General features: G+C 44.8%; 1 protein-coding gene across 1 annotated transcript in view; it reads left to right on the plus strand.

Annotated features, from left to right (window-relative positions):
* Positions 1–23291, plus strand: part of LOC147628789 (uncharacterized) — a 24070-nt gene extending 779 nt beyond the window's left edge. The window contains exons 2-10 of the mRNA XM_086814043.1: positions 8469–8802; positions 9209–9329; positions 9462–9522; positions 9606–9706; positions 19937–20007; positions 21069–21167; positions 21265–21445; positions 21554–22630; positions 22899–23291. Coding sequence (XP_086670169.1) covers positions 8695–8802; positions 9209–9329; positions 9462–9522; positions 9606–9706; positions 19937–20007; positions 21069–21167; positions 21265–21445; positions 21554–22630; positions 22899–22981 — 1902 coding nt within the window. The 5' untranslated portion in view covers positions 8469–8694 and the 3' untranslated portion in view covers positions 22982–23291. The remainder of the gene's footprint in view (positions 1–8468; positions 8803–9208; positions 9330–9461; positions 9523–9605; positions 9707–19936; positions 20008–21068; positions 21168–21264; positions 21446–21553; positions 22631–22898) is intronic.
* The last annotated feature ends 418 nt before the right edge of the window (positions 23292–23709 follow it).

The raw sequence follows: 23709 nt of genomic DNA on the forward strand, positions 1-23709 counted from the left end.
TTTCTGCAGCCTTGCCTGATGGGTGGTCTACATGCAAGTGCAGTGCCTTCACATTGGGCAGTTCTGTGCCCTCCCAAAGCATCAACTTGAGTTTGCTCTCAAACATCAGCTGCTAGGCCTCCTAATTTCTGCGGGCCAGCTTTGCCATTCATCCCCCTCCCTGCATTTTCTCTTCTCATATACCACCAGCAGATTCCTCTTCCTCCTTTGCTTAGGGGGATCTTGGGATTTTGGGTTTTGAGACTGTGTATACTGATCTGAAGTCAGGATTAGGCTAGTACTGAAGTAGACAAACACCTCTCCCCATGCCCACTTGTGGTGTCAGCTCCTTTGTGCTTTCAGAAGTAGGAGGAATACAATTGGTGCCTTGTCCTGTCTGCTCCTATCTCATGGCAACAAAAGTCTGAAAGGCTGCTCCCTCTAGATCCACCCACATTACTGGATGTGTTTGGAATTTGAAATATGTACTTACTTTCCTACCCTTGTTTGATGAACTTGGAGGCCCATCATTGCCTTCATGTTCAATGACTCCATGCATAGGGCCATCACATGGTGAACCCACAAATGAGATTGAGTTCTCGTTGAGTGGCAATATATCAGTCCCTTTAAACCCAGCCCTAATGCTTGCATCGGTGAAAAATAGTGACAACGCTCCAGATGCAATCCCAGCCAACACATTTTCTTGTATGCTATGTGTTTGCATTTGCAAAACATCCCTCTCCTTCCTAAAGTGGTTCTTAAAAGATTTGAAGACCTACACATCTAGTGGTTGGAGCTTGTGAGATATGGGTGTGAAGAGGTAGCAGACAGGTTAGGCAGCTTCCCTTGCACAGCCATGTATGTGTATGTAAAGCTGCCAGGCTACATAAAACCTGCGATTAAGCCATAAAATCAACAAAGGGGACAAATAAGAACATAGGTGAGGCCCCATACAACAACCTGGTAAGAGTAGTTAGAAGTTCTTTCAGCTAGTAGTCAATAGGTCTACGAGGTAGAGAAGCGGTATTGAATTTATGAGGAGCCAGTTGAGGGAAAACTTCTTAACTCCGTTGTCAAATCCTAGGGCTCAACCCTGGACAGGCGGTGGCAACTACTAAGCTAGAGTAGAGGGAATTTTTGGTGGAGTGGTGAGATCCAATTATTAAACTGTAGATAAAACCCTGGACAGGCGGTGGCAACTACTAAGCTAGAGTAGTAGGGGTAGAGGGAATTTTTGGTGGAGTGGTGAGATCCAATTATTAAACTGTAGATAAAACATCGTATTGATAATTTTTTGTGAGGACATAAAAGCCTTTCTCCTCTACTAAAAATACTCCAGTAGCCAAGTGCGGAGCGGATAACTGCTGAAATCTTCTAAGGAGCAAGGATGAGTGCTCTCCTTCTCGTACTTACTTGGGAGACTCTAGACGTTGAAAAGTTGGGGCAACGAAGCACTGCAGGGATCAACTTACGAGACATGTAAGCGACTAGGTGCCCATTTTGTTGCAAGTCTCCTCTGAGAGCGATGTTACTTGCATTGGTGATCACTTGGAGTGGGTCATCCTAGGAGGCTAATGATAAACAAGGAGCCTGAGATAATGTAACTTGAAGGTCCTTTAAAGCTTGTAAACCACGAGGGATCATGTGAATCCATTTCCTCTGAGTCGTGACACTTTTAAGCAGATTAGTGAGAGTTATCGAGTCGTGACACTTTTAAGCAGATCATTGAGAGTTACCGAGACGTCAAAAAACTTATCGATGTGGTTGGAATATGCCTAGCAAATGCCCACAAACGACAGAATGTGATGCAATTTCTGGAATGTCCCAATTAAGGAATTTTGCCACCTTTGCAGGGTCGAATCAGATGTCTTCGGCACCGATTATATATCCAAGGTAATGAACCTCGTATAGATAAAACTCTGATTTTTTCTCATTGACATACAACACATTGCTTTCCAGCAATTTCATCACTTTTTCTACGTCAATGTTGTGCTGCTGTTCAGTAGCTGAAAAAATCAGTATGCCATCCAAAAAGATGATGACACACTTGTGTATCAAGTCCTTGAAAACCCGCACCAGCATGCGGTTAAATGTAGCTAGGGCATTTGTTACACCAAAGGGCATGACCACGAACTCATAGTGGGCTCACTTAGTTTGGAATGTGGTTTTGGGGATGTCCCCGTCCACAATTCACACCTGATGGTAACCACTTTTGAGGTCCTTTGAAAACACCTTTGCTCCATTCAGCCTCTCTAAGATGTAATTAATCCGAGTCATAGGGAACTTGCTCTTGATCGTCATCTTGTTGAGCGCCCGATAATCTACGCAAAGTCGAGAGGATCCATCCTCCTTTTTCACAAAGAGGATTAGGGCTGCGAATGGAGACACATTAGAGTGTATGAAACCACATTGCGGTAATTCGTGGAGTTGACGGTCCAATTTCGTCTCCATGGCCTTGCACAGGCGATATGGAAACTTACTTGGGGGTTCGGAACTTGGGAGGAGTTCAATTTTGTGGTCCTCCGGTCTAGATGGGGGAAGCTTAAGAGGCAGATTATCCCGAAGAAAGATCTTTTGGAACCGGTTATGCAGGGCCTTGTATTTCTCCAAAGCACTCGTAACTGTTTAGGTGGTCTGAACATAGATCACTACACATTGTGTACTTTTCCGAATCTCTCATTTGGCTTGGATATGATTAATGACTAGAAAGTTAGGTATCCCTGGTTCACACCTAATGATTTTGGGAGCCTTTGACACCTTTTGGGTAATGCAGAACGTGTGCTGGTCCCAATCAGCGTATGGGGTGAACTTGTGAAACCATTGGATTCCTAAGATGATGTTTGTATCTACAAGAGGGGCAACCATGAATTCATGCACAAATTCTGTTCCCTGATGACTAATCTAGCACGATGAGCTTCAAACTCGATGCTCGTTGTTATGCTTGTGTTAAATCCCTCCACTTTCTTATCTACCGAGGTCAACGACAGCCGGGCTTGCCGAGTGGCTTGTTTCGTGACCACGTCCTCTTAACTGTCGCTGTCAAATAGGACAATGATTCGCTTGCTACATATGTAGCTAAATGTCTTGAGCAATTCATTTCGCTCATACTCTTGGCCATGGTTTCCCGTTTGCTTATCTTCGAGCTCCTGGCAGAAAATGGTGCCAGCCGCCGCAGGAGTGGGAGCAGGAGGACTAGCGACAACCTGGGGGGTATACGTGGGAGGCTGGCTCACCATAGAAGTTGTCGAGGTGGGGGTGGTGGTCTAAGCAAGGGTCTTCTTAGGGCATGCTTGTCCTGTATGACAAAAGAAACATCGCCTCTCGTTCTTATATTGTTCCTGATCTTTGCAACAGAGCTTACCATGTGTCTTGTCGGCGAGAGCTCTCTAGTTTGGAGGAACGCGAGGTCCATTGTTCGAGTTCTTGGGGCCATAGGCTCCTGGGTAGACCTTGACTGGGGCTGGTTTTGGTCCTTGCCATTGGCAACGGTTGCCTTGGCTACTCTGGGCTGGGAGGTCTTCGGTTTTCCATTATTGTACTTCATCTTGGCACTTTGCCCAAGTGGAAGTGCCCAATCAAAAGTCTATGGTTCAAACATGCGCACATCCCACTGGATTTGCGTGCCTAAACCGTAGAGGAATCGACCTCGTTTGTCCTCATTTGATTTTTGCAATTGTAAAGCCAGGTGTGACTTTATTTGCAGATTGGTTGCATGTTCTAGCGCAATCCCCAATACTTATCCTCGAGTCGCTCAAGATAGTGAGGCGGTAGAAACCGCTTCTTGAGGTTGGTGACAAATTGGTCCCACCTGTAGGCAGCAACTCCATAGTTGGAATTTGCTTGGGGCCAATGAGTCGACCAAGAGATGGCTTCCCCTTCCATGTAACAACTAGCTAACACCACCTTCTCTGTGTCTGACTTCCTATCTGCCGTGAAATGGGCTTCAAAGTGATGAATCTAGGAAGATAAAGTTGTGGGATCGAGTTTTCCATTATACTTACTAAAATTCACCCTTTCGTGAAGGTCAGTCAAAGAAGTAGCGGGTACTGTTCTTGCGTCGAGAGCAGCAAGGAATTGCTCGTGCTCCATGTCGATGTTGTTCCTCTTGTGGCTATTGCTTGTGTTCGAAGCTCTACTTCCTGTACCTGCAAATCATGTAACGCAAGGGACTCGGTTTGGGTGAAAGAATGCGGAGCGCGGAGCACCAAGTGAACAGAGGTGCAGGATGCAAACCTAAACATCCCATGAGACCACCGATAAAGGTGGGGGATAAGGGAAGACCAAGGGCTATTTAGCCCTATATAGAGCAATCAATTAGACCCCAAACCACTATGTGGGATAATACACTGCCACATGGCAGCATGAGGAGCAGGAGGACAAGAATTCATTCCAACACCCCCTGGATGCGAAGCCCGATGCCAAGCAAGAGCCGATAAGGCTCTGATGCCATGCGAAGCCCGATGCCAAGCAAGAGCCGATAAGGCTCTGATGCCATGAAAGAACACAGAGCGCTGAGCACCAAGCAGACGGAGGCGCAGCAGACAGAAGACGATCATCAACTGGCGGGGATAACGGGAGACCAAGGGCTATTTAGCCCTATATAGAGGAGTCAATTAGATCCCAACCCACTATGTGGGGTAATACACTGCCACATGGTAGCGCGAGGAGCAGGAAGGCAAGAATTCATTCCGACACTGGGAAGGGATCTCGGTGATGACTGGCGGGGGGGGGGATGGGTGTCGAGGTTTCGTGAAGAGGTATCCTTTTCTTCAAGGCTTGTATAGGATCCTTGCATGCCAGCATATGTTCCCCTTGTTGAGCTATGATATGCATAAATTCTGCATAAATTCTTGGAACATGGTGTTTGTATCATCATTGATGACTTGGCTTCTGGAAGGAGTCGCTGTTGAAGGAAAAGTTTCTGCAGGGGTCTGTTCTCACTACCTAGCCATAGGCTCCGTTCAGGAGCCACCCGCTAAGCTTGAGGTCCAAATTGCCGTTGATGGCTTTTGGAGATATTGCCTCTATAGCTCCGTCCAAAGCACACCACTGTGTGAGGAGAGTATTACAAGCACCACAACCCAACGAAAACAACACTAGAAGACACCAGAACGCCCAGCTAACCCTACTCGATCCAACTGCTTACTCAGGTTCTCTAAGGTCAGCCTCTACTTCCACTACCTCTGATCTTCCACCTAACAGCCTCTCCTGACCATATCCGACATCCAATCGACATCCAACCGACTAAACTCATCTCTAGCTGATGTAGAATTGCTCAGATTCTGCCTCCAAAGTCCTCTCTTTGTTTCCTGTCAGAAATCTGCTCTCGAGAGTTCCAAAATGTCCTCCACCGTTAGATAGCTTCAAATCCTTGTCTTAAAACCTCTCAGAACTAAGCAGCTGCCCTCAGCTGACCATTGGCTGATAGTCTACTCTCTCAATTGCCACAGACAAGTTAGATACTCACTGTTACCTGCCTCTGAATTCCGATGGCTTTTCCAGTCCAGAATCGATCCTCCACTGTCGTCTATGATCCCCCAACGTCTGCAGGCCTTGTAGCTACACTCTCCCGACCGTCCTGGTTGTCCTACCGACCCTCCTCCGACTGTCCTTTGATGGAGAGTTTTGCCTCAGAATTCTACCACAGAGCCGTCTGTCTCCAAAGTCTACAATAATTCTGAAACTTCCCAAAATGTCCTCTGATAGCTACAAACCCTTAGATGTCTCTCCACTTAACAAAATATCACCTTTCAGGCTCTCGGCTGACTACTACAAGACCACAGCTGCCTCCGAATGGACTGTTTTCACCCAACTAACTAAATTGACTTGGCTGACACAGATTCTCCCAACTTTGAGTCAACTAACATCACAGGAGCCTCAAAACACTTAAACAAAACCAAAACTCAGAATCAGAAACTCTCAGCTAACCCCTAGTGTCAGACTGCTGCCATAGAAATACAACTGGATCATCAACAACTATATAATTTGCAGCCACAGCTTGCAGGCTTCAGCTGGCAAATACAACTGGGAAATGCTTGTGAGCAATCCTTAATTTGGTCCAAGCTCCAACAGTATTGCACTCAGTGAGGTTTTGGGACACAGTCTCCCACACAAAACCCCCAACCACTCTTGCAATCCCTTGCTCTGGACAGATCAAGTCTTCTCAACCAGGTTTGTTTTCGTACGGTGTACGACGGCTTATCGTATGGTATGATACCGCACGTACTCGTACGGATTTTTTCAAGAAAAAAATTATATATATATATATATTTTTCAAAAATAAAAAATGTCCCAAAAAATTATTTTTTTGGGAGGTAATGGTCTTTTTTTTGCTTATCTATGGCTGTTTGAGCTTCCTTTGTACTATGATGCTTCCCTCCTTACTAAAATACTCCATATCTGGACTTGGAAATACCTAAGTTTATAAGTATTTTTTTTTAAAACACCATATTTTATTGTACGATAAGGGAAAATTTAATAGCGTACCGTATTTTCTCGTACAGTATCGTACTTGACAACTATGTTCTCAACAATCACCCATCGCCTTTTGCATAGAACAAACCCCAGATAGCTAACTAGCCTCACTGCAATCTTCACATCCAAACACTGGCTCTTTCAGCAAACTCTTCTTCAACACACAAAAGCTTCCACAATGGTCTCTCTCAATGCCAAACTCGCTTACACACCACTCTCTTACCTGTTCTCCTTGCGCAACTATGCTCTCCCTCCATGCATACCCTCACCTACTCTACCCAATCCTGTCGGCTAGTCACCATGCAACAGTCCTAGCAACAGCTTAGTACAACTAGTTACAAGTGCGCAGCTATCTATGCAGGAATCCTATGTTTCCTAAGGTCCCTAACCAAGCCCAATTTATTATTTTCTTCTCTTGGGGTTGGGGTGAGCATCCCCATGGTGCATGTCCTCTTGGCCATAAAAAATCCTATCACTGTGAGTCAGCCAAGTCTAGCACTTGGCTTGCTTTTAGCTGACTCTAGGCCAATTCAGACCTCATCCTTGCTAGCCCTTACATTGTGGGCAGGTCCTATTGGCTGGCCCCTATGCCCAGCTAAGTCCTAACCCTAATTTTGGGGTAGCTTATCCCATAACCACGGGTTATCCCAACCTTGGTTAATACTAGCCCGAGACCAGCTTGGGATGTAACAGTGTGGAAGAATTCTCAAAGCCTTAGAGGAGCTTTGTGGAGAGCCCTCAAAATCTATGGTGGTTTCGTCATCACTTGTGGTGCTACAAGAGGACTTGACAAGTGGAAGGGTAATAGGTGGAGTTTTTGCTTCTGTATATTATAAGGTGTATTACCTTGAGTATGTGCTACAGGAGGGCATCCATAGGGAGGACTGAGCATCAAAGTCCAACACAGGGTAGGTGGATGTTGGGAAAAGTAAAGATGGATATAGGTTCCTAATAGAGATATGAGAAGCAACACCTCTTCTTTTGCCTCTTTGATCTGCAGGAGTGCTTTGGCTTTTGCAAAGAGAGTTTTGGTAATCCATCTGAGCAGGTACCCTAGTATGGAGATGTTTCTATGATTTATGGAAGGGAGTTGTCCAGGAGAATTCTCAGTGGCAGGATGCACATCAGGGGCTAGTGTTTCATCAGGAGGTGTGTGGCAGGTACTTAATCGGAAGTTTTGTGAGGAGATATATTGGCGAGTTCTTGTATTGACAGGATGAGGGCACGATATTATCTTCTGAACACAAAGAGGAGCTTCCTCCAAGTTCTCAAAGTGTTTGGTACCTTCGGTTAGAGTAGATTTTCTCAGTTCTTTTGTGCAATATCCATCTGGAAGCAGTACAGCTCATGACAGCTGCAGTCTTAGTGGGGGAGAGTTTAACATACCCGCATTATGCATAGTAGAGTGACCCCAGGCGGCCTCTTCAGGGATGGGCTTCCCCTGGAATCTAGGCGAGGACTAGTTTCAGGCCTGTGTCTGAGCGTTGAATGAGTGTGGACAAGTGGTGGACAGGTCGGGCAGGTTGGGCCAATCAACCATTCAGCAATGAGGGGGCTTGTTGTATTATAATTAAGTCTTCCTCCTCTCCCCAGTTCATCATCAATCTTCCTTCTCAGTCAAGCACTTCAACAGGAGCCCACAAGTGTGCAGTAGAGTCAGCCAGCATTAGGGGAAAAGCATCTGCGTTTCATCAATTTGGGTGTCTTCTGCAATTGGTCAGGTTTGAAATCGTGGAACGATAGGTGAAGGGTTTTGTAGGCAAATATGTTACCTGATTTTTGAATTTGAATTAGAGAGAAGAATTTGCCTCAAGGTGTTGATTTTTGCTTGATAGTTTTGAGCAATGTATTGCAATCTGCGAGGTTGTTTGCTATTGGCTGTTTGTGTGAAAAGAAGGGATTTTGCTCTTTATCGTGTGCAGGTGTTCTTAGATTGTGTGCTGGTCAGTGACCAGAAGAAGTAATAGCTGGTGTGATGGGGTCTAACACTGGTTTGCTGTTTTTTTTTGTTGCAGAAACATTCACCTTATTCATCAAGGGTAGAAGTTGTTAAGTTGGCCCCTTTACCCTAGTGTAGAGTTTTTACTGCCTGTCCAGTTGAAGGCAATTCAGGTGGAGAAAAATGCACAAGTTTTCACTGTCATTAGAATCTGTTGGTGGGCTCGAGTTCTCCATGAAATTTGAATTTGAAACGGGTTGCCGCCAGAAAGAGGTTCATCTGGGCATCCAGTGAGGAAAGAGATGGGCGAGCGAAGGCTTGCAAATAGTGCTGCTCTCAGCTCCAGATTGAGACGCCTCACTAGGCCTGGAAGCCTCAAAAAAAGAACTCCCCAAAAGAGCCAAATCCAGGTACCCTCAAAAGTTTTCTTGTTTTTATATAAATATTACAACCTTCAACTGCACATTTCATCGTGTTCAGTATAGCCTATATGTGTAGTGGCAATACAAAGAACTATGCCAAAGTCCTTGAGTTTACATGCCCAAGATCTCAAAGGCCCCATCCTTCCACCCGGCAGCTGCAGATCCAGGATCTCCTTCGACAACATGGCAAGCTCCCATCAAAGGGGAGATGTATGGCTGCTCTGCATTCTATTTTGGAGGAGAGGATGATGTCACTGTATGACCACATGTTGTCACCATGTAGCATCACATGGATACTTTTTCTTATGTACCTAGTTTTGCACATTTTTTTCTTCTTTTCCATGGTTCATTATTTCACTGTTTATGTTTCTCAAATTCATTCATGGATGTGCAGAAAAATCTGAATGAATTGATTGCATGCGATCTTGTGGGCATTGCAAAAACATTAAAGAAGTCATCCGTTTCCTGCTTAAGCCTCTTCGAAAAACATGCAGACTTACAGAAAAGAATAGCAGGTTTTGATCCATCGCGAAGATAACCTATCTAATCATCCTTTAAATTGTCACATGTCTCTAGCTCACATATCTATAGTAGAACACTTAATTGGTGCGAAGTCTGAGGCACAAGTTTTGAACCATGAACCACAGAGAACCGGAAGTTGGGATTTCTTGGGTACAGGCATTCGGAGGCACTGTTTACGTTCTCAAGGTAACCCCCTTTCGCATCATGAACTTCCTTTTCTTTAGTTTTTGGTGTTTAAACTCAAGGTGATATTTTTCTTTATGTGCCAGAGCTTTGGCATGGGCTTTGTCAGGAAGTGGCTGGCTGCAAGAACTAGAGCTTGGGTTTGCCCTCTGGGAAAGAGACTTGAAAATACTTGCAGAATCTTTGAGTAAGTAAATTAAGGGTGTTTCTAAAGTTATGAGTTTCTCTTTTAAGCTTTGGTCATGGATCCTCATGGGGCATCATGTTTTGGAAGAGCATGCAAACACAAAAGCAAACCAAAACAGCCAGTAGCATTGTAGGTTAGTTAATCCCAGTCTTACAATTGCAAGGTTGATGCTTGTCTGGGGCACAAGGACCTGATAGGGTGGGTGAGTGTAGGCCCACAAAAGAGAAGTGATGAAACCAAACCTTCCATCACTGCCTGGGCATGGCGCTGTTGTGGGTGCCTACTTTGACTATTTTGCCTGCCCAGGACATGCTGAAAGTAGAAACAATGGCTTTCAGATGTCCACATCAGTGAGAAAGGGCTGCCAAGTCCCACTCCTATATTTCATTTGTGGTAGAGGTCATGAGTTACTTCCTAAGAATGGATGATGTCAGTCCTTTGTCTTCTATCAGGAACTCATGGGTAACAGTCTCTTTGAGGCAATTAGAATAAGATACACAGACCCCATACATGATGAGGTAGATGGGGCTGTCCTTTTGGGCAAACAGTTGTGTACAGCATAGTAGTTAGGAAATGCGTTTCCTACAGGGAAGGAAACTTGGAAACGTTTCCTTGTAGGAAATGTGCTTTTTTCAAGCAAATTTTTTGACTTTTTTATAAACCCCAAATTTAACGTTGAAATCTGTGCGACTCTTTTGATAAAGTTTTTTATGTAGTGTCATGTATGCTTTTTTTTGTGGCATGGAATGATGGATGATTGGATCATGGATCATGGATAGTGGACCATGGTCTATGAATCATGATCATTTGACATTGATGATGGATGATGATTATATGGTTTTTGTTATTTGTGATTCAAAGACTGTAGACTTCAAATTGATGTTTCCAAGTATTCTATGCATTTAGTGTTATTTTTACATATTTTATACAATATATATTTGAAATTTTGTACATGCAAAAACCTGTAGGTAGGAAACTTGTAGGAAACTTTGGGCTGATTTTATGAAACCTGTTTGAAACTTTTAGGAAACCCATTTCAAACAACCCCCTAACTACTATGGTGTACAGTAATCGTCACCATTTGGTCCCTTCACCATTCTTGATCAATGTTTTGGGGCAAGCCCATACACAGAGCAGAACCAATCTGGACTTATCGCTTTAATGCCCGGATCATGAAATACTACAGATTGGCAGAGTACCTGCTATACTTGAAGAGTATTTCAATGGTATCAGGCTTATAGAGTTGCAGACAACTGTTATAAGACGGAGGTTGGTCCCTCCACCAGTCTTGATCAGTGTTTTGGGGCAAGCCCATACACAGAGTAGAATCAAGGTGAGAACGAGGATTTTCCATTGAAGAAAGCTGAAGCATTCATTGGCAAAGATTGGCCTGAAAGATGGCTACATAGTATGAGTATCATGGGAATTTAAACATTAAAGTGACTTATAATGTTTATAAGTCAGTGTGTTCACACATCATTAAAGACGGGCTGGACATATTGTTATTTTGGGCATTTACAAGTGGACAAAAGGGGGCGCCTAGCTAAAACTTGGGGAGCAAGTTGGGAAAAGCAAAGTCTGGGATATTTTGGGCACACTCAGCCACTTTTGGCAAAATGAAAAACATTATAAGTCACTTTAATTTAAACATTAAAGTGACTTATAATGTTTATAAATCAGTGTGTTCACACATCATTAAAGACGGGCTGGACATATTGTTATTTTGGGCATTTACAAGTGGACAAAAGGGGGCGCCTAGCTAAAACTTGGGGAGCAAGTTGGGAAAACCAAAGTTTGGGATATTTTGGGCACACTCAGCCACTTTTGGCAAAATGGAAAAGCACAAGCCCAAAAGTAGAGCTGGTTGACTTTATAAAAGCAAGGAGGGGCTTTTTTTTTTTTCAACTGGCTTTTGGCCCAAGATCCTCCCATAGTTACCAAATTTCACCGTCCGTAGACCCGTAGATAGTTGCCCGTAGGTGCTTATTTTTCCACCCATAGGCGATGCCGCTGAGGAAGTGCCAAGGGGAGTTTTGAACCGAGGACCTCTTGGTCCTAGGCAAACACCTTCACCACTTGAGCTATCACCTCATTGGCGAGCTTTTGTTTTTATTATCAAGCACCTACATCTCCTAGCCACCTACAGCGACACACTCTCTCCTCTTAGCGTTGGCCGTATACAACAGATGCACCTGGTGGTTCTTCTTGCGCTGGCATACATTGGACTATAGCCACTCTCTCGCCTCTTAGCACGGCCATACAACAACCAAGGTTGATGTGTACGTAATGTACGGTACGTATTGTACGTTGTTCCATACAGATAAAATTTTTGTGTACGTAAAAATACGTACCATTGTAAAAAATATCAATCTATATGGCATTTCATATCAAAATAAACATAAAAAGATCCAAATACATTTTAAATTGTGAGAGAGACCTACAAGACAATCTAGTAAGGTCTTTGCTAATACGCATTTGATTAGCAGTCACAAAACCCTTGCCGCACGTTGTAAAACTTGTTACTTCAGAAATCAAACATGAGATACCAAAACCAGTTTTCAATCCTGGAAGCTGTGTGACACAAAGAAAGAGTGAGAGAGACCTTAGAGCATACTCCAAAGGAAGAAAGAGAGAGAGAGAGAGAGAGAGAGAGAGAGAGAGAGAGAGAGGGAGAGCTTAGAGCATACTCCAAAGGAGGAAAGAGAGAGAGAGAGAGAGGGAGAGGGACTTGGGAGGGAGCGAGAGAGAGACGAGATTAATCATGTAGTACATTGGCCGCTCGTGGTTGAGAGAGAGAGAGAGAGAGAGAGAGAGAGAGAGAGAGAGAGAGAGAGAGAGAGAGAGTACAGTACGAGACAGAGATGCATCATGAGGGACCAAGGCCATGAGCGAGAGAGCGTGAGAATTACCTGGTTGCAATGTGCACAGTGTGTAGAGACAGAGCGAAACAGAGCACTGCAGGCGAAATTCCGAAATAAGCCCAAATTCGTATGTTGAAGGTCAAAAAGGAGTTTAACAAAAAAATAAACGTACGGATCGATCCGTACGCGTATGGATCCGTACAGTATGATCTGTACGGTACGGATCGATCCGTACGTATGTACGGCTGCAACCTTGACAACAACTGTCCTTGAGTCGTACAGAACATGTCACAAAATTCCTCATTGTTTTTGTTTTCTACTGTAAATGTATGGCATATGGAGCCTGACATGGTGTGTTTTCCGAGGACTAGCTATCCTAGTGTTCACCTATATTTATGTTTTGGGAAGAGTCCGGAAGGATTTTGGATCCTTGAACACTTTATTTGACTGATACAACTGAGCAGATGGGTGTTTCTTCTAGTTTAGTTGCACTCATGTGTGTGCTTGATCTTAATTTTATATTTGGATGACTTGTTTTGTTTGCCTGGACAATGGATGAGATTATTGCCTGTGTTGTCCATGGGGTCGGGGACGCTTGGGCACCCTGTGGGACGTGCGTGTGCACACTTGTTTTGGATTGACAGGTGGTCTACATGTGTTTTACATGTGGTAAGTGCTCTTGAAAACTCAATTTACAACCTTATGTTTTTAGATGCTAATAATTATTGATGTAGGTTCACGCTCACTTATGAGTGACTATGCAAGTTTATAAGCTGGACACACTGGGCATGACTATTTTAATACGCTTGGTGGCCAAGGTTTCAGGCACTGGACATTTTAAGGGCTGTTTGCTTATAGGCACCCCCTTCTGGACTTAAAAAGCACACAATTTGATATTTCTGGTGGGAAATCTCTATTACTGGGAGAAAGAAGAAGAAAGTTGTATTAACGTCTTCAAAAGGCCAAAATGACCAATGAGACCAAAAGGTTACATTATATCCATGAGGTACATCCTGGGTACAAAATAGTAATAAAGAAAGATAACAAAATAGTAATAAAGAAAGATAACAAAAATCTAGAACTTTAAAATCTGATCTAGGTACATGAGAAGAGAGCTCTCATATCACCCTAATACATTCCTCATGGGTGATGATGGTCCGGATCCTCTTGTCACCTGTGGTGGCGTGGCCGTGGGCGAGGGTCATGGAGTTTGGGGTGTCGAGCTTTGCATAACTCAGTGGCTCTGTCGAGTGTCACACCTCTCGGCCGAGCTCCTGCCATTATAGCTCTCAAACTTTATGTCCTTGTCCCCGGACTTGAATTCTTTGGCCTTCTTGTTATGCTGAGCGTCCCGTCGCACTTGTTCGTCATCCCCTTCGATATGTCTCTAATGACAACGATGTTGGGGATTAGGGTTTTAGAGAAACAAAGACACATACACACAAAAAGATGGCACACAACAGCAAGCTCTCAAGAGAGTGAGAGAGATGGTGATTGCTACTCAAAGTAGATAGATACAAGATGTGTGGAGCAAGGGAGTTGACTCCACAATATCATAATACAATCAATTAAGTGTGGTGTCCTTTCACACCTAATATCCAAGGGGAAAAACCGAAAGGAAGAAAAGCGTCCTTGGTTAGCCCATGTTCACATGTGGCACTACTCATAGCATATGTGGCATAACTCATAGCATATATGTCAATAAACCCCTCTCTAGTAGCAATGTGAACCTGTACAAGGTCGATAGCAGATCACTCTTTGTAGGAGAGTAAGCCTAAAACTTTGCGGAAAGCTTCAAACTTCTCTCGAGGCAACGCCTTCATGAACAGATCTGCAACATTGTCCTGTGTAGAGCAATGAGATAATGTGATCTCCCCTGCATGAATCCTCTCTCTGACTTAGTGATAATGAATCTCTATATGCTTAGTGCGTGCATGAAACATTGGGTTTCGTGCCACGGCTATAGCACTTTGACTGTCAATGGGTGTCTGCTGACACTCACGAAGATCAGTCATCAATCTCCTCAGCCATACACAATCCACTGTGGCTGTAAAGGCTGCCCTGTACTCAACCTCACAAGTAGATGTAGCAACAGTAGGCTGCTTTTTGCTAAGCCATGATATGCATAAATGCCCCAAAAAGAAACAATTCCCATTGGTGGACTGCCGTGTATCATAGTCGGGGCAGGCCGGCACGGGTGCGAAGACCTTTGGATGGCGACGAAGCGTGTAAAGACGGGCTACCGGTCGGAGCTACGACGGGGACGTAATGCCCACGGGAGGGAACCAAACGGCAACGAAAAAGCGGCCATTTTTTTTTGCCAAAATTTGGGCTTTGCCACGTAAGCCTAAAAAAAGGGATGAGCCCCGCCCTGGGCCGCCTCAGGCAGTTCGAGAGCCGCCTACGAGCGGGGCGGTGGTGGAGCCCTCCCCACTAGCTCCGCCCCTACTAGAGGCTAAAACGGGTAGCAAGAGCGCCAACCAGGTGGAAGACGGGCAGCGAGAGCCTGGACGGAAGCTGGCGACCGCCGGACCAACTGCGTCGACAGAAACTAGCAATTGCCGGAAGGCCTACGTCGACGGAAAAACACAAGAACTTGTTGGAAGGGGGCGCCAGAAACTGCACAGGTGCAGAGGCTGCAAGCTAGCTCTCATACCACTGTTTTGGGGATTAGGGTTTAAGAGAAACAAAGACACACACACAAAAAGATGGCACACAGCGGCAACCTCTCAAGAGAGTGAGAGAGATGGTGATTGCTACTCAAAGTAGATAGATACAAGATGTGGAGCAAGGGAGTTGACTCCACAATATCATATTACAATCAATTAAGTGTGGTGTGAAAGGACACCTAATATCCAAGGGGAAAAACCCAAGGGGAGAAAAGTGCCCTTGGTTAGCCCATGTTCACATGTGGCACTACTCATAGCATATGTGGCATAACTCATAGCATATATGCCAATAAGCAATGCCCAGATCTAGGGCTGTCTTCCCGCCCTCCACTCGAGATGGAACTCCTGGAGCTGGAGCATATCTAGAATGCATTAAGGTCTTCCTCATCTTCCATCTGGGCTGAAAACCCTTCTTCATTTGCTCGGGCTGCATGCCGACGTACATCATCCCCTCAAGCTGCATGCCCTCTCATATCAGTTGCCCGGGCTGCATGCCCTCTCACATCACTTGCTCGGGTTGCATGCCCTCTCACATGATCGTCAGAAATCCCTTCACGAAATTGCCCGTAGGGTTGCCGTGTGAATACCCACTTGCCCTCATCATCGGAGATAACATCACCATGGCTTTTTAAATGTGCAACTGCCAACTCCCGAGGTTTCTCAACCCCTAATCTGTTGAACAATAGCATCAAAGTAACAATTTATGCCTTAGCCTGAGACTTCAACTCAATAACCCTTTGTACATCCGGGTCCCTTTTTAAAGCCCATAGCTCTTCAAGCTCCTTCATCAAAGTATCTATATCCTATTGATCTTCAGCCCTAGCAACTATCTGTGAGTTGTTAGCTGCCAAAGCCCGAGCACAGTCTTTGTCTCTATCCTCTTCCCACATGGGGCGAACACGAGTGATAGAATCCTCCACAAAATGATCTGAATGGCTGGCCATGATGTATTTACCAGGTTTTTCAGATAGAAAAAGAATTTCTATGCCCCAGAACCGCTTCCTACTAGCTTTCCAAAATTGATATTGAATAGACAGCAAGGGTGCAGCAGTTCCCCTACACAGACAGGAGGGCCACGAAGTCTTTCCACACCCTCAATGCCGCTTAAACCAAGGGTAACTCCTTTCAGAGTGCAACAGTAAGGCAAGGGCTACCTCAGAATCCCAACCTTCTTTCACGGATAATGACTCGTTACTGTCACGTGCATCCCGCACTTGGATGCCACGTCGACATAGCTGTACAGAAGGTGTAGGACCTGGGATGGTAAACTGGTCCCATGTAAGCCCAGTCCGGGACAAGTCAGCCAGGGATCCATCTCACTCGTCCGAGGTCAGGTGTGCATTGTCCTGCACAAGAGTCCAAGGTCAGGTGTGCACTGTCCTGCACATGAAACAGTGCCAGTCCGCGCTGTGAGTCTCCCTCTGGAATGATGTCAGTGATTCTGTGTATCTGGTATGGTACCGGATGCCAGAACATTGTGTAGATAGTTAGGGCTTGATTATAGGAAAAAGGACCAGCCCATAGGGCTACCCCAAGTCTTAGGGTGGGCATGGGGATGGTGTGAAACCACCCCCATGAGGGCCAGGAAGGTCTTGGTTGTACCCACCAGCCATGGGTAGGCCATGGAGGGCTGTAGGACAGCCCTAGGGGCAGGCCAAGGGTAGCTGACTAGTTATCCAGCCCTAGGAGGGGTGTAGGGCAAGTATGGGGCAGCCCATACAAGCTGCCCAGCCCTAGTGTACTTGCAAAATCAGTGCCCAGCCCCTAGAGAATCAGGCGCATGATGCCCAGCCAGCCATGAAGTGATGCGCAGCATTTTCTATGATTTATTAGCATTTAATGCTGATTTTCAGTCGTGGACAGAATTCAATGCTGGCCGACTGCTTATTTGGAGTAGTATAAATAGATGAGCCACAATCCCATTGTGTTCTCTCATATTTCACCAAGAGCCAAGGCAAACAAGGGCGAGACAAGCCAAGGAGTTGCTAAAGCAAAGGGGTGAAGGACTGCAGGTTAAGGGCAGAGATTTCTTAGCCAAGAAAGGTCAAGATTTCTGTATTTTCTTTTCAGATTTACATCATTCTAATAAAGCAAATACACCATCCGTGGTGGGGGCCCTACAGAGGGTATTTGGGACCCAATACTATGTCCTCTCCATCTCTCCCCCTCTCTCTCTATTTTCTGCACATCTTCATTCAATTTTGTGCGTTAATTCCGTCGCGAGAAGAGTGCTGATTTCTGAGCATTGAAGTTACCGATCTTCTCTGAAGCTTCTGCATGTTACAGTGGTATCAAAGCCTACTTCAAGTGCAAAGATTCAGCAAAGAAACCAGAATTTTTTCTCACTCGTGTGGTTGGTTTTCAGAGGCCGGTGGACTACCCCTTTCGGAGTGACTCCTATCCCTCGAAGGACAGTTGGTTTTCAGCCTCCAGAAGTCTCCCACACACATAGGGATGGTCAAATTGCGCTCCGGAAAGGAAGTGCATTTTCCTGCTATGGCAAGCTTCGATGACGAGAGAGACCAAGAACCATGGGACCAGAGTGCACCAGGCAGCCCAGCTAGGGCACCAAGCTTGAGTGTTACAGATATGTTCCAGCAGATGATGCGAGCAATCGCAGACCAGACAACCAAGTTGGACAAGCAGAAGGCGCAGATCTTGGCTCTAGAAGAGCGTACCCGTTCTCCAGCGTCGCGTTTTCCATCTCCTCCTCTCTCTCCTTACATATCCCAGATTCAAGATCCTCGACACCGGGACCCTCACGAGGGGTCATGACCGCAGCCGAGCTCTTTGCTTGAGTTGCAGATGCGTGCATTGGAGATCCGACAATGAGAGAGCCATGCGACGCGTGGAACACGAGCGTTACCTGGCAGCTTTGGACGCCAGATTGACACTGGCGGCACCCTCAAATCATTTTCCTGAGAAAATGAATTTCAGTAAGTATAATGGTAAACTCAATCCCACAACTCTTTATTCATGGTTGCATCAGTTTGAAGCTTACTTTGCCGCAGTTAGAAAGACAGATACTGACAGAATGATCTTAGCCAGTTGGTACTTGAAAGGTGAGTGTCACCAATTGGCCGACCATTTGGTCCATCTCCAGTTTTTTGTGTATCGTTCACTTAGAGGCCAGACTGGTGTCTCATGTGAAGAGGCCGGTATTTTGCTGACATGGACGGGAGCCAGACTGGTGCCACCCGTGTGTTAGCAGGAAGGTGTCGTATGGACGGGAGCCAGACTAGTGCCACCCGTGTATGACCTAGACTGTGTTCTATCCATGGGATTGTCACGCCATGGAAGGGTCAGTATTCGTGCCGTGTCTTGCCTATGGGACTGTCACTCCATAGGGAGGCTTGTGCCGGGTGAAACTGGCCTCTGGTAGAAACCAAAGTGCGGTAGACTAGCAGTCACCCTTCCAATTGTAGTCCAAATAAATAACAAATTAACAGGATAGCAATGGGAAACTTTATTTTGTACCTTTCTTTCCTTATGTGCCAGTATCTGCTCTGGAATAAGAACCTCATCAAGTTCCTCAACTTCCGGCTGAGCCTCATCTGACACATCCTCAGGCACATCCCCATGGAAAGGTCTAAGTAGACTCACATGAAATGCATTGTGAATCTTCCAGTGATCTGGTAGCTTCAAGCGATAGGCCACCTCACCAATCTTTTCCAATACCTGAAAAGGTCCATAATAGCGCATGCTCAACGTAGGGAATAAGCAGGCATTGCAGCTAGCCCCAGAGTATAGCCGCACTAGAGGTACACTGATTGATCGGGCTATAGAGCTGGGGCGGTCCAGACGCCCCAAGATGAGAGGCCCATCTCGACACCGGCGGAGACTACAACAGAGGATCAAGACCATACTAGCACGGTATGGGAGACGTCCAGTCAGAGTACTCACCATGGAGGACATTGAGGATATCCGCCATCGACCGATGAGAGACTTCTTTGGATAGTGATGTGTATGATGCTTACCTTTGTTGCTGGAGTTTTCCTCCCAGATGTTATCCATTAGGAGCTCCTAGTACCGTACTTTTCCTCATAGTTATTTCAGTTTCAGTTAGTTGTTTTTAGCTTTTCTTACACAGACATTGTATCAGATCCATCAATTGTTGTAACCTTTTTGGTCTCATAGGTCATTTTGGCCTTTTGAAGACGTTAATATATCATTTCATTTCATTTCTCTCTCTCTCTCTCTCTCTCTCTCAACTTTCACTATATATCTATCTATCACTATATATATATATACATATATATATAATAGACGCCTCTAACGTCTCTAAAAAATACGAGTCTTTCGAGGCGTGTACCATACCCACCTCGTACCAAACGCCTTTGACGCCTCTAACAACCATGCCTGGAGTCCACCAAACCTTTTCATACCAGGAAATGTCCAGGCTAGTGACAGGAGGGGTAGATCTCATGTGTCTTTGTTGGGAGTAGTCTCACATGAGTATGGAGATGTATCACATAATGGAGGATATGTAGGATAATTATGTGGGAGCCTGTGCTTCTTACGGTATATAGTTGCGGGACACTGTACTTGTTAGAATGTGCAAGTGCCACCTAAAAATGATTCGCTATTCATGTGCCACATGGAAATACTAACTCTGTGTTGTAAGCATTAAGCAAAGACATTGGATATCATACTTGTACATAGTTGCTCTCTCAAAATGTGTGATGCTTTGTCTTGCGCAGGTCAATCAACAACATTGAAGAGACTATCATTTGCAAATAGTGAGCTTGGAGATCACAGTTTGCAAATTCTGGTTAGCCACAGTTCTTTCGATGTCTTAACAACACTATTAAACTAAGAGAAATAAGCCTGGTCTCCAGTTGTATAGTCCAGTGGTTAGAGGGTTGAAGTCCCAATGCAGAGGTCATGGGTTTCTTCAACTGGTACGTCATGATGAATGAGGGGCTGAGCTCTAGCCTGTTGGGTAGAGATACTAAAAAAAGAAGAAAATAATCCTGAGACCTTGGTATCATAACGCTGTTTAGAGAACTAGTTGTTATACCACTTGAAGGAAGATAAGGTATTATACCATCCAATGCTGCCCGTCCATCTGTCTTGTAAAACAGTCCAGCATGTGATTTCTTGCTTTGCTTTTTTGTTTTGCGACTTCAGCTTATGCTAGGTCTCATACAGTTGTCTTCCTTTGCCATGGATTACTGAATCGATCTCCTCTCTTTGTCCAAGCTGGGGTCCCCAGGTCAACCTTGACCCAGGTTGCTCAGAAGCTGGGTGCAGATGTCAAGGAGGTGGACATGTGCAGTGTCCCTCCTGGATGATAGTGGCAACAAGTTGAGTGATAGTGCTAGTTATGGCATCTTAATCTACTCCATCACTCATTCCCTACCAAAGGCCTTGCAGTGGCCTTTTGTTGGGCGGGAGTCACACTGCACAGTGTTTCTCCTTCAGAGCATTGATTATATCTGTCCAAATAGCTTGAGAGATGGGATCCATTATTCACTCTCTATTCAGCCTTTGTTATACATCTGAGAAACATCCAGGTAGGGATTGGTGATGCTGCTAGAAAGACCAACGGGCCTCGGTTTTTTGGTCTGTGAATGTGGCTTATACCAAAATAGATATTTCCAGAGCAGTTTCATTGGCAGGATAGCTCTGATCACAGGCTTGCAAATCAAAGCCCTGCAATGTACATCAGGATGAATGACTGTGCATAGTTTTCTTAAAACTCTTTTCCATGGTTCTCACCTGAAGATCTATGCTAACAAGCCTTTTGAATTGCTAAATTGGTTTTACATGTAACGTGCTTTATTGTGACAAACACTGCTGGGTCTAAAACATGTCTTGTGATTTTGACAGGGTAAAAGCCTACAAGAATGTGCACAATTGGAGGTTCTTAATCTTTCTGCGTGTGCGCTAACTGATGCAATTGCTCCTCTATTAAGCACTATAATCAAGGTATCAGTTTTTGAACAACATCAACTTAGTACCTCTTTCTGTGCATGAATGTATACGTGCTTTTGACTATACTGATGGTAGCTGGTCACGTGGAAAGGCACATGTTTGCAGGAGGGCTCAGGCAGATTGGCAAGCAAGTCTTAGGAGTTCAAAAGGGGTCAATGCACTGACAATAAGACCCAAAGGTCTGATTGCCCTTGACATTTCTTTGAACCATCTGTCGGACATAACAACGCAGACTATCTGCAGTGTTTTGAGAATTGGTACCCCACTTGAAGGTAGATTTGGTGTACTTTTTCTGACATGAATACAAAGAAGTGCATAGGGTATTGATAGATATTTACCTTGTTTCTAGCCATTCTGATGGTGCATGACTTTACAAACAGCTTTGAATCTGAGGAGTAATCAGCTCACAAGGATTAGTGGAAAGCTGCTACTTGATGTGATGGAAGAGTGGGCAATTTTACGGTTTGTTGACCTTCGGGACAACACGGACAACAGGCTTATGGGTGTACTTGAGGATGGACAACACTTAACTACCTTCTCACAAATGCAAGCTCCCTTTTGGATGACCTCACCCTCCATCAAGTCGAAGAGAACGCGGTCCAAAACCTCTTCAAAACAGCCAAGAACATTGAATGGATGGGAAGATGCCAAACTGTCTGTACGCCCTCGGTCCGCCCCCTCAACCCTCCCTGCCCACCTTCAGCCAAAGGGTCTGCATCACAAACCTCCCTTGGTATTCCCTCAGTCGGCTAAAAGACATGCGGACTATACGAAAAGCAGCCCCAGATTTTGCACCACTGATGATAAGTATGACAAAAAACACACAAGAAGGCCATCAACGTGTCTGACGAAAGATTGTTACACCACAGAGAAGCAGCAGTTATCATCGTTTTGCTCTACTTCTCCTGAATTTGCAGCTTGGGAGTATGATGATCCAAACACCAAAGAAAACAGGTTGCCCTTTCAGATGTCTAGGGCCAGTGCTTTGGTCTCAGCTTCAGGTTTGCTTGAAGGCTGTATGTCTGAAGAGGAGTTGACATGGAAGGAAGCCATCCAAACCAAACCCCTAGACAGAGTTAAACACAAACTTCCTCATGCTACACAAATTCGGTCAGAAGAGGTGGCTGTTCTCAGACCAGTAGACATGACCAAGTCAGATAGATTTGGAGAAAACATTGACTCTAGAAACTGTCGGGGACCAAGATTCAAGCCAAGAGAAGGATCAAAACCAGGATCAAGGAAGCCAAAGCGTCTGAAGCCGCAGTTGGAGAACCCCTATGGAACTCACAATGAAAATGGTGGTGTGTATGAGGAGTCCCAGCAGAAGAGTGCCCTTCATAAAAACGGTGTAAAAAACCTCCCCTCCAAGACATTTTCACCAACAAGAGCTGGCATCCAGACAACTGAGTGGAACTCATTTCTGAAGGAAATCACACAAGCTATTCTTCACCTTCAAGGTATATCGAGATAAGTAAACACATTTAGGAAAGGACAAGGCAACAAACAATGCCCCCACCTCCCCTCCCCCCTCTTTTTACCCCACCTCCAGCACCACAAAACACATGCATGCGCGCGCGTGCACACACACACACACACACACACACACACACACACACTCCTGTGCACACATCAAAACTCTCTTCAATCCATCAAAAGAAAACAAGCAAAGAAAGACATTGCAAGACATACTGAAAGTCTTTCTTACACAATTCCTTGGGTTTTCAGAACGTCTCGATGAGCTTATTGGGCCTGCTGATCCAGATTCATTAACAGAACAAGCCACATCTCAACTGCAAGTGCTTTGTTGAGGTTAAACGCAACAGTAAATTAGCAACATTTAGCGTTAAGTTGATAGTCTTGTCATGATGATCAATTGATTTGTACCTTTTGTCTTGTCCTTTGAAAGGCTCTTGGAAGTTTTGGTATTCCAAAAGATGACTTCGATGGATGAACTTGTAAGAGCACAATAAATTTTCTTGAATTGTGTACCTCAGGTTTAAGGCCAAAGATTGGCCACGCTAAACTTCACTTAAAGAGTAATCCAGAGGGTTTTATATACTGCCCCATGGGCTCTCAACCATACTATGCGTTACCTTTGAAAAAAAAAGGAACTTTTTCACATTGCCTTAGCTTTGTACTTTTTTTCCCTTGCCTTGCAAAAGAGTGTATTGTTATGTGAGCTTGGTGATTTTTGTTAAAAAAAAATCACCAAGTATTAAAAGAAGGCAGTTCACATGATCAATAGTGCTTTCTAGGTAACAATAGTGGACATGCACACATGTAAGTGAATGCATTGTTCTTTGCTTTCTAGCGAAGGGTAGTGGACACATACACACGTGTGCATGAGCAATGCATGTACATATATGTATGTGTGCTTTCTTATATGTATCTATGAAAGTACGCACATATAAGGAGAGATAAATACATGCACGCATGCGTGCACACGCACGCACACATGTGCGTGCACACATATATATAGAGAGGTATTAACATTTGTTGAAGGTAGGCCAAAATGTTACAATGTATGATATTATGT

This window comes from Cibotium barometz, chromosome 19 (assembly GCF_041138505.1).
Source record: "Cibotium barometz isolate CiBa-2024 chromosome 19, ASM4113850v1, whole genome shotgun sequence".
In the NCBI taxonomy this organism is placed as follows: Eukaryota; Viridiplantae; Streptophyta; class Polypodiopsida; order Cyatheales; family Cibotiaceae; genus Cibotium; species Cibotium barometz.